Here is a 10,687-nt window from a genome sequence, read left to right as displayed (position 1 = left end):
TCACTGGGGAAACTGACTTGGGGTCATATCCATGTTGAAAGTGTCTTTGAAAAAAAAATCACACCTAGTGTTTATTCATAGTCTATTCCATTTTCTTTAGGTAAAAGGAAGATGTTGATAGTGGTGGGGGCTGATTCTGCCCTTTCATTTGAGGTTCATCAAAATGAGAGATGCTATGTTTTATGGAAGACTAAGAGCCTGAGGTAGTACAGGGCCTTCCCACGCACTCCCCAGCACATACACACACTCCCCAAAGCCCCCGTCAGAATGAGGACTACAAAATACTGTGGTCTAGCAAGAAAGACTGCTTTCTTATAGGAAGTGCATGCTTCAGGAAGAAGAATCAGGTTTTACCAAAAGCGGTTAGCGCTTTAGGCAGTAAATCTGTCAAAGGCCATGGTTACAGGACCGAGGAACCAATCGTAATTACAAACACCCAGGAGCCTATAAACCCATTCCAAGTGACCAATCACACTCCACCAACTTGTTTCCACACCAACCACATACCATTTTCAGATTGCCACCAAATCTTAAGGCGGTTTGGAGCAAATGTAGTAACCACATTTTCAATGAGATGACTGTCAGGATTGAGGGTCTCATGATAAGGGTCTTGTGAATTGCATATGAAGCATTTTTTGTCCTCCTGAAAACAAAGTTAATTTCATGAGTCTAGGAAACAATCACACACACACACACACACACACACACACAAATCAAACCTACTTGCTTTGAGAAAAATGAATGTGCCAAACTTACTTAAATGACATATCATATACTTTCACTTTAACATACTGAGTATGGAATTCTCCTCGAGATTTCCTCTTCTCTTGCAAATTCAAGGTCAAAAGTACAAGGCATTGTTTCTACCAGCTATTAATTTAATCACTTTGAAATCTCTTAATCTCAATAAATAGCTAGAGAAGCTTACTCTTAAAGTAAAATGCAGAACAGGTATTAGAGAATTTTTGCAGACATAAAGCAAACTGAAAAAAAAAAGAAAATAAACAAAACAAAAAATTCTTTTGGCCTGATTTTCTAAAACCTACATAAGGCAGAAACCAAGTATTAGGCAGAGGTATTTATGAAGCTTTGGGAACAAGATTTCTGAGCTTCTTCTCTGCCCCAGTGGAGAATCGGCGGTGGTGAGTGGTGGTGTGCAGACTGCAAACTGCAAACTGCTCAGAGTATCTGAGGAAGGGGGTGCCAGGCTGTCCTACTGTGTTGGGAGCACTGTAATCTGGGACCAACTCAAAGAATGTCAAAATAGACTTGAACTGGAATTAAAGTATACTTTGGGTTTTAGAGTAGCTTTGAACGTCTCTCTTCCCATCTTCCTTCTCCCTAAAATGGGGCCACAGCCACCCTGGCAGTTGGGTCAGGAGAGTTCAAAAAACCCTCTCTGCACTCCATCATGGCAAATCATAAATAACATAACTTAGTTCCCTTTTCCACGTGGAGCTCTTCGCTCTACCTCAGTTTTCTGAAATGCAGATTATTCTGAAGTCTGAAAATGATGCTAAGATTGAAATCTACAGAGACCCACAAACATCTTACCAACAACATTTAAGCAAAGGACAACAGCAACTGACTGTATTTGTATTTATTTAAGTTAGCTATAAGTTATCGCCTTCCTTCCAAAAGAATTTAAAGCCTGGCTAAATTAGATGTACTAATTACAATACAGAGACCAGAAGTCAGGGATGCAAAAAATGGGACCCTGGACAAAATACGGAAGCTTCCTGACTCACTTTGTACACCCACCAAATGCCTGAGAAAAGTGCCTTCCTTTAGGCTCTGATATCTGTGGAGAGCACTCCACAATTTCATGGTTAGCCATGTAAACCAGAGCGCCCAGCTCTACTTGATTTCAACACAAATAGACCAATTCTCATTCTGGTCAAAGCTGCTTTCAGAATCCGGTGATTCATTTATAGGATGTCCTGGCCTCTGAGGAAAATGTTAGCATAATATGTTAGGTAAAATTTACATGCTAATATTAGAAATTGTAACATCAACTGCCTTCATTAACTTGTAGTTAAGGAAACTAATACTGAAAAACAATTACCAGAACTTATTTTTAAAAGTTTAATTATAGCCTCCCTTCTAATCAGGAGGAAGCCGTCTAGACATCTCTGCATAAACCTGGAAGCAAATAAGTGGAATCCACTTTACCACCTTCCTTTAGTTGAATTTATCTGGTCTCCAGAATGGGTTCTCTTTGTCAAAGTGACTCCATTTTAAGGAATCTGCTGTGGAACTAACACCTTCTGCTCGCCTTAGAGGCCAGAGATATCACTCTCCTTTTTAAAAAATCAAGGAAAGGGATTCTGATTCTGGACAGTTTACACTTTGTGGCTTTTAAAACTAGTTTTGATTTTGTAAAAATGTGACTTCTGAAATCTAAAATCTGGTTCTACTTTTAGAAACAGAAAACATCCTGAAATTTCATGTTGGTCTTCATCTATGAGGGTACCGTGACAACCAGGGCATCTTGAAAAAGAAGGCACCTTATCCTGATATCTAATAGAGACAGATGGGAGAACAGCATCAAATGAGAGAAAAACGGGTTCAGTGATTACAGTGACCTTAAAGTGTCTGTCAGTGCTGGCATATACCCTTCACCAGAGTGAAAAAATGGGAAGAAACCCAAGATCACTACTCATTGTTGTTTTGTTTTGTTTTGTTTTTAAAAAGGATAAACCACTTTTTATACACTTTCAAAAGGGAAAGATTGAAACCACACACACATAGGACTTTTGGAGCTCCTGGGTCAGAGCACTGGGCAGGGGCCTGATCTGTCTGGAGCCCTGCCTTTCCGTACTAACTGTGATGACTGGCAGGAAACGTTTGGCAGATGCAACTGTGCAAACTGAGATGGGACAAATGGGTGAGCTACTAGCCTAATCCCGGGCGTCCCTGGCTGGCCGTGCACTTCCTATCTGGATAGCTGGCAGGATACAGAGTCCCCTGGCCCTGCCTCTTAGGTCTGGACTGGAGGAGGCACGCGCAGAGCGTCCAGCTGGGCTCTCCTCCCTCACCTGGAGGTGGCTGACGATGCAGTAAGGCTCAGGCGTATGCAACCCGCACGTCGAGGTCACCGAAAGCTTCTGTGCTCGGCCGATGAGAAGATCGCCAGTGGCTGGGTAGCAGCTGCCCTCCGCGCAGCCGTAGCTGAACTCTGGTTCTTGAGCACACACTCGGGCTCGAAACAGGGCTGCAGAAGGGGCAGGGAGAGTTGGGGAAGGTAGATAGAGCGAGCCCCAGCAGAAGGAACAGGTAGGGGCGGAGACAGAGTAGATTCAGAAGACAGCAGAATGCACAGAAAAGACACCATAGAGAGATGACCGAGGGAAAGGCCGGGAAGGCAAGGATGTGGAGAGGATTCAGAAAGAAACACAGACACGACCTCAAGTTTGTCCAGCAGCCAAGAGCATCGCGCCCACCCTTATCTGCACCTCCCGCCACAAAAGATGGGTGTGCAGACCTGCCACTTTGACGTGATTATACCTGGGTACAGGGGAGCGGGTGGCCAAACGCCGCACATCTGTGCGCGCGCGCGCGCGCGTGTGTGTGTGAACCCGCGTGCACGTGGCAGCCCATGCATGCATCCTTGGTGTGCCAGTGTTTGTGCGCGCGGAAATGTGAACGTGGGGGCACGTGCGTGTGTGTGCACGCGCAAAATCGCGGTGGGGTGCGGGGCGAGATGGCGGGGCTCGCCGGGGACAACCCTTTCCCAAGCAAGGGGTGAGCGCACAATCCCTGAGACTTTGGAGAGGTTTCAACGCTTCGCCATTCCAGGGAAGCTCCGGGTCCAGCTGTTCTGGCGCCATCCGGGGGCAAACAGCGCTGGTTAATTAAAGCCACATGGCCCCAATCTGTTCCCAGGACGAAGCCTGCGCTCAGCTCGGGCACTTCCCTGGGAAAGGAGCTCTACGGTGAGCCCCTCGACCCCAGGGAGCCTGCCCCCCGCAGTGGAGAGCCCCTGCTTGAACCGGCTGAATGTGCAAAGACCCGCGCGGCGGCCGCGGGAGCCTGCGGGATCCGGAGCTCTGGGCACAGAGCCCCCGGGATGCGGGTCCGGGACGATCCAAGCGCGCCGTCTTCAGCCGCTACCGAGGGCGCCAGCGTTTAATCCCAGGGCGTAATTTCCACCCAGCCCCTCTCCCGATCCCCCAGGTGCCCTCCAAGCAGGGTCAAACGGCTTTGGGGTTTTCTTCTCCCACATCCAAGCCCACCCCCTTCTCCCACCGTTTCCTCAATTACCTAAGACACTGAAAGCGAACACCTGGAGCAGCCCCATGTCCAGTCCCTGCAGCCGAGAGGGCACCGCACAGGAGTGATCACCGAGCCGCCTGCCCTGTTTTCCCGTGTTCCTTTCTGGAGAGATGGGGGGTAGGGGGGAAGGTAAATGTTCAGAGAGAGGAGAGGGGCCCTTCCATTTCCTGCCGCTCCCACGGAAGCGGAGGGTGGGAGGGTGGGGAGGGGAAAATCGCGCAGCCACTTTGTTCAGCTCACCCGGCGGTGCGAGCGCTCTCCCAGCGGCCAGCAACCCCGAGCCAAAGAAGGGAATTAGAAAGTTTAGCCTTGGGAGGATCCAAGGGAGACGCCTCTGCTCATGCGCATTCGGAGAGCCCGGGTCGAAGGGGCGGGCGGGGGAGGCCACAAGTTGGCCAGGACGGGGTGAGGTCCCGGTCCCACCCTCCGGGGTCGCCTTTGTTTTAAGGCTGCATCTGCAGTTGCTGCGGGATTTGGCCTCTTTCAGTTCCCAGCGAAGGGCTGCGGCGCTACCACCCGGTGCGCTTCCCGAGTGGTGTTGGGGGGCGGGGGTGGGGGCGGGGAGGCTGCGTTCGGGCTGGTAGTGGAGGAGGGTGTTCAGAACGCCAGGCGTGGGGGTACTGGTCGGGACCTCCCGCGCACTCGTTCAGTTTACATTTGTAAGGAGTGAGTCACGAAAAGGTGCCCAAGGCTACAAACTTTAGCACTTTGCACTCCAGCAAGGAGTGTTAACCCTTTAGAAAGAGGGTCGACCTGTCGGGCTTGTTTCTGAGAAAGAATTGAACCCTCCGGTACCTCTGAGCTTGGGCTAGGGCTAGTCGCTCCACTTAAACATGCCTTCGTCAGAAGGAAGGAAACTAACTGCTCTTCACTATGCTTCCTTTGCGCACTCTTTTATCCAGGACCTGCCCAGGTGGCTACCGCAACGCATTACCATCTGATGGTGTTGTTTAAAAATCTACGCCTTACCTAAATCTAGACGATGGTTCTAATGCAGAGAATTTCTCGAATGACACTTGTTAAGAGACGCCTTTTCACCTTCTCACCTTGACAGAGTTGACTCAGCCACGAAGCTGGAGGTCTCTCATGAGACGCACTTCCCACAGTCTCCACAAAACACCACATCCGCAATTCTAGGGAGAAAATTTACGGTACATAAGCAAATGATGAGATGGGGGACACGGCCTCTAATGAGGGGTCTCAAACGGCAGTGTGTGACCTGCCTGGTTGAATAAGGGGAAAAGTAAGCTCACCCGTCTCGGGGTTGGAGAGGAAAGAGAGGCGGGTTGGGAGGACTCTTACCCTTTCTGTGAATTTGCCTAGTTCTGCTGCTTTAGCAAGGGGTAGAGTCAAGGCTGGAACTTTTTTGAGTCCTGCTCTGAGCTAAAGAGCCTGGAATGAGGGGAGTTTAGTTACAATAGTTGTTAGTCCGGTCAGGAGATTGTGCTTGTTTTTAAATTAATCACCCCAGGGAGGAGGTTTAAGCGGCCAGTTGGTCAGTTTTTAACTTAGCTGTAATGAAATAGGTCCTGGGAAAGTTTAATCATTAGATTATAGAGTAAGCTGCTTTATAAGTTTATAAACATGCTTTCAGGGAGGCAGGAGCCTCAGGTCTTCACGATGCATTAATTATTCACCAAATCAGCATTTGCCAGTTGCAGACTCTAACTGACGCTCAGGGTGGTAGGTGCTAGCTGAGCAGCCCTGAGAGCACTGAGAAAGCTGGTGCTATTATGAGGGTCTAATGTTGCAATGGAGGGTCTTCAGATCTTAATTAAAAGAAAACTATTAAAAGGCAAATTTCTCTTCTCTTTGTCAAGTTTTTTAATACTGTGGGCCAGAGTTGCTTATTACAGTTTTTCATCCATATAAATTGCAAGCATTGTTCCATTCTGCCTCTGCTGAGACTGGCCTCTTCTCTCACAGCAGCTGAGCCCTACCTGCTACTTAACAGTTACACCTGTCCCTGGTCAGTGTCCTCTCCAGAGGGCACAGCATTACTTACCGTCAATGCTCTTTGAAAGCCCCAATGCTCCCCTGGCCACCTCACTCAGTAGTAAACTTAACATTACTAAGAAAATTAGAGATTTGTTGTTGTTTGTTGTTGTTTTGCATGTATATGTGCGATGGGGCACGTGTATAACATTCACCACTCTATTAATTTGTCTATTTTCATTCCCACCTTTACCTTTTGTACTTCTGTCCTGGGAGCATATGCCCGCATTTCACGTCCTAAAAGCAGTGCTCTCACGTACAAACCTGCTCCATTCTCCCATCTTAAGGGGGGAAAAAAACACCCAAAACCTGCCTTTATTCTACACACCTTCTACTCTGCTCCTTTCCTCTCTTTGCCTTCATAGCCCAGGTTCTTGAAAGGATAGTTTGCACCTACTGTTCACTTCTGCTTTCTCCTTTATCCTATTATGACTTCCACCTCTCTCCATGGCCTCAGTAACCCTCCACAGCAACCGTCTAGTTACCAAACGTGATGGGCATTTTCCCTATTTGACTCTTTGCATCATGTTTCACCTCCCTCTTGAGACTCCTTTTTCCTTGGCTTCTAGGACACAATTCCCTCGGAAGTTTTCCCAGAGCACTCTGACTCCTCCTCTTACATTTATTCTCTTTCCCTTCTCTGATCCCTTAAATGCTGGTGGTTCTGAAGGTTCTGTCTCCAGCTTCTTTTCCCTCTAGCCACTTTTATCCACATCCAGGGTCTCCACGACCTTGGCCTCAGCTCTCCCCACATGTATAACTCTAGCTTGTACCTTGCTTGGAATTTACATTCAATTTCTAACAGCCTAGTGAATATCCCTACTTTGATAACCCATAGGACATGTGTTACGAAATTGAACTCATCTCTTCAGCCACCCCTCATGGAACAAAGTGTGTACTTCTGTTTTCAATTTCAATTATTTGCACCATGACTCACCCCTTAGCTCAAGACAGAAACCTGGGAACAGGACTGGCTATAGGATTTGCAGGACCCAGTACAAAATGAAATTGAGCATGTGGGGCCCATTGTTCAAAATTAATGATTTCAAGATGGTGGCAGTAGAGCATTAAACCAAGCCTGGGACCCATAGTGGTGGGGGCGGGGCGGGGGTGTTGTCCTGAGAGAATGGGCAGATCTCATGCCTTTGAAGCCAGCCCAGCCTGGGAAGCATGCCTCACACTTCCCCCTCCTTTACTTCTTCCCACCCCAGGTCCTGTCATTTCTGCTTTACTAGCAACTAGTCATCATATCCGCCTGGTTGCAACCTCATCACCCTGCCTTAGTTCAATCTCCCCTCATGTCTGGTTCGAAAACCCCGCAGGAGCCCCCTGACTGGTGTTTCTACTTTCAAACTCTCCCCTTCTCCAGTCTAGTCCTCCATGACATTGCCAGGAGGAGTTTTCAGAGGCACCACTTTGTCGCTCTCTTGTTCAAAAGCTGTCAATGGCTTCCCACTGCCCGTGTGAGCTTCCTGAAGTTCCCATACATGACGTACTTTTCATACCATCATTTCTTTCTCTTTGCTACACAGACCCTTCTTGACCTCATCCACATAGTGAACTACAACACACCTTTGAAGCCTCCACTTAAACACGACTGTCTCCTCCCTCCCTCCACCCCTGGCCCCTCCTAGCACCTTGTAAACGCCTGTTACAGCATAAATGACATAATGCTGTAACTATTTGTTTATGTCCTCATCTCCAACAGACAGTAAGACAGACAAGTACTATGAAACATTCATTTGTGTATAAACATTGTCTGATGTGACATGGGGCACATTATAGGTACTAAAAGAAATGTTTCTTGAATAGAAGTAAATCAAGACTAGCCTCCATGTTATAGCAACTTTCTTAAAGGTCCACTTTCTATGGAACATGAATTTCTAGTCAAGGAGGAAAAGAAATAGCAACAGACTTGAGTTCATTTTAGGAATACTTCCAAAGTTCACTCACGAACAAATTCTTCCTTTCTAGTATACTTCATACAACTTTTGATTTCTGAAGATGCTACAAGCTTAGGAGAAATGAATCCCTTTTGTTAATAAAGCTCATCAAGGCTTTACTCATGCTGACACAACCCTCTCCTCCCACACTTGTACTAACCTGGAACTACCTGTTTCGGTATAAGGAGTCTTTACTGGAGAGCTATACAGCATGTTGAATGGCAGATGGGATTGCAAATTGTTGGCTAGTCTGTCTCAAAGAATGTGTGACAGTTATCCCCCCAAGGCATTTATTATTTTGTTCGAAAAAAACCAAAAACTACTTTCAAGGTCACCTTTACACAGTCTTAGAATGCCACTTAGGCATCTTATTAAAAAAATTTTATGATTAGTATTTTTTATTTTTTTCCATTTATTTTTTTAAAAAATGTTTACTTTTCAATTGACACACAATATTATATTAGTTTCAGGTGTACCACATAATGATTAGACATTTATATACCTTAAAAAGTGATTACCCTGGGCCGGCCGAGTGACGTGTTGGTTAGGAACTGGCTTGGGATGCCAGGGGGCCCTGGTTCGGATCCCACATATGAGGGCCAGTGACACTGCCCTCTACAGCTAAGATGCTAAACAACAGCTCGTCCTGGAGCTGGGCTGGCATGGGTCGCCGGCAACGGCGTAGGCTGCAGTCCCCTGCTGCAGTGGGCTGCCATAAGCTACCATGTGTAGCCAGCAGCCGCTGTAAGCAGCCATCCAGAGGCCGGCGGCTGATCTGCCTTGCCCGGGAAGAGCGCAATGATGGTGCCAGCTTGGGCCAGTGAAGCAACGTCCTCCACAACTAGACTGAAGAACAAAACAACAGCAACTTGCCTGTTCCCCTTCCCCCAGTCCCCAATAAAAAAAAAAAAACCTTTAAAAAAAAGTGATCATCCTGAAAAATCTAGTACCCACCTGACACCACAGTTATTACAATATTATTGACTATATTCCCTATGCCATACTTTACATCCCCATGACTATTTTGCAACTACCAACTTGTACTTCTTAATCTCTTCCCCGCTTTCACCCATCCTCTCAACCCCTTCCCATCTGGCAACCATCAAAATGTTCTGAGTTTGTTTCTGTTGTTTGTTTATTTTGTTTAGATTGCACATATAAGTGAAATATATGGTATTTGTCTTCCTCTATCTGACCTGTTTCACTTAGCATAATACCTTCTAGGTCCATCCATGTTGTTGCAGATGGCAAGATTTCATTCTTTTGTACAGCTGAGTAATATTCTGTTGTATATGTACCACATCGTCTTAATCCATTCATCTATTGATGGACACTTAGGTTGCTTCCATATCTTGGCGGTTGTAAATAATGCTGCAATGAACATATGGATGCATATGTCTTTTCAAATTAGTGTTTGGGGTTTCTTCAGATAAATACCTGAAATGGAATTGCTGGGTCCTTCTTTGTCTCCTATTACAGCCTTTGTTTTAAAGTCTGTTTTGTCTAGTCTAAGTATTACTACCCCAGCATTTTTTTTCATTTCCATTTTTATGAAATACCAATTTCCATCCCTTTACTTTCAGTCTGTTTCTTTTGATCTGAAGTGAGTCTGTTGTAGGCAGCATATGTAAGGGTTTTGTTTTTTTGTGTGGGTGCATGTGATGTTATCCAATCTTTTTTTTTTCTTGTTTTTTCTTGTGTTAGCCAATCTTTATTGAGATTTTTAATAACCTTGATAGGTTTTTTAAAAAGAACTTTTCCCCCATTTATAAACCAATAAAAAGCCAGAGAATTCTAGAAAGTCTAAAAAGAAAATTAGCATCTCCTGTAAGCCCTCACCCAGGAGTAGTCACTGCTTATATTTTAGCATGAGCTCTCTCTCTGATGTGCATACACATGCAGATTACATTATTGTAAGAGTGGGTGATACTACTACCATATGTGTTCAATGTCACGTTCAATGGCCACATTGTCTTCCCTTAAATGGCTGGGTCATGAGTACCCTCTCCTTTACTGGAGTCTTGTTTTCTTTTCCATTCCGCCACACAATGTCTTTTGATTGGAACATTTAATCCATTTACATTTAAAGTAATTGTCGAGGACTGGCTGAGTAGCGTGCTGCTTAAGAGTTGGCTTGGGAGCGCCAGCTCTGAGCAGCAGAGCCTCAGTTCAGATCCCACATGAAGGCCAGTGACGCTGCACCCTCTACAGCTAAGATGGTGGTGAACAACAGCTCGACTTGGAGCTGGGCTGCCAAGAGTCGCTGGCGATGGCATAGGCTGCAGCCCCTGCTGCAGTGGGCTGCCGTAGGCCACCGTGAGTGGCCTGCAGCCAGCGTGAGCTGCTGTGAGCTGCCGTGGGTGGCTGTCCAAGGTCTGGCAACCAATCTGCCTCAGCCAGGAAGAGCACAATGATCACAATACCAACATGGACCAGTGAAGCGAAGTCCTCCACAACTAGACTGAAGAACAAAA

The 10,687-nt window shown here is 46.4% G+C and overlaps 1 protein-coding gene across 1 annotated transcript in view; it reads right to left on the bottom strand.

Annotated features, from left to right (window-relative positions):
* The window catches only part of LAMB1 (laminin subunit beta 1), a 76,679-nt gene extending 70,982 nt beyond the window's left edge, over positions 1–5,697 (bottom strand). The window contains exons 1-5 of the mRNA XM_019626049.1: positions 5,578–5,697; positions 5,322–5,408; positions 4,264–4,377; positions 3,039–3,214; positions 474–643 (exon numbers count right to left, since the gene is read on the bottom strand). Of these exons, the coding sequence (XP_019481594.1) occupies positions 474–643; positions 3,039–3,214; positions 4,264–4,377; positions 5,322–5,400 (539 nt within the window). The 5' untranslated portion in view covers positions 5,401–5,408; positions 5,578–5,697. The remainder of the gene's footprint in view (positions 1–473; positions 644–3,038; positions 3,215–4,263; positions 4,378–5,321; positions 5,409–5,577) is intronic.
* Positions 5,698–10,687: the final 4,990 nt, after the last annotated feature.

The sequence above is a fragment of the Hipposideros armiger genome, unplaced genomic scaffold (assembly GCF_001890085.2).
Source record: "Hipposideros armiger isolate ML-2016 unplaced genomic scaffold, ASM189008v1 scaffold_655, whole genome shotgun sequence".
Lineage (NCBI taxonomy): Eukaryota > Metazoa > Chordata > Mammalia > Chiroptera > Hipposideridae > Hipposideros > Hipposideros armiger.
The sequence above is the reverse complement of the archived record's forward strand: the minus strand, read 5'-3'. Positions and strand labels throughout refer to the sequence as shown.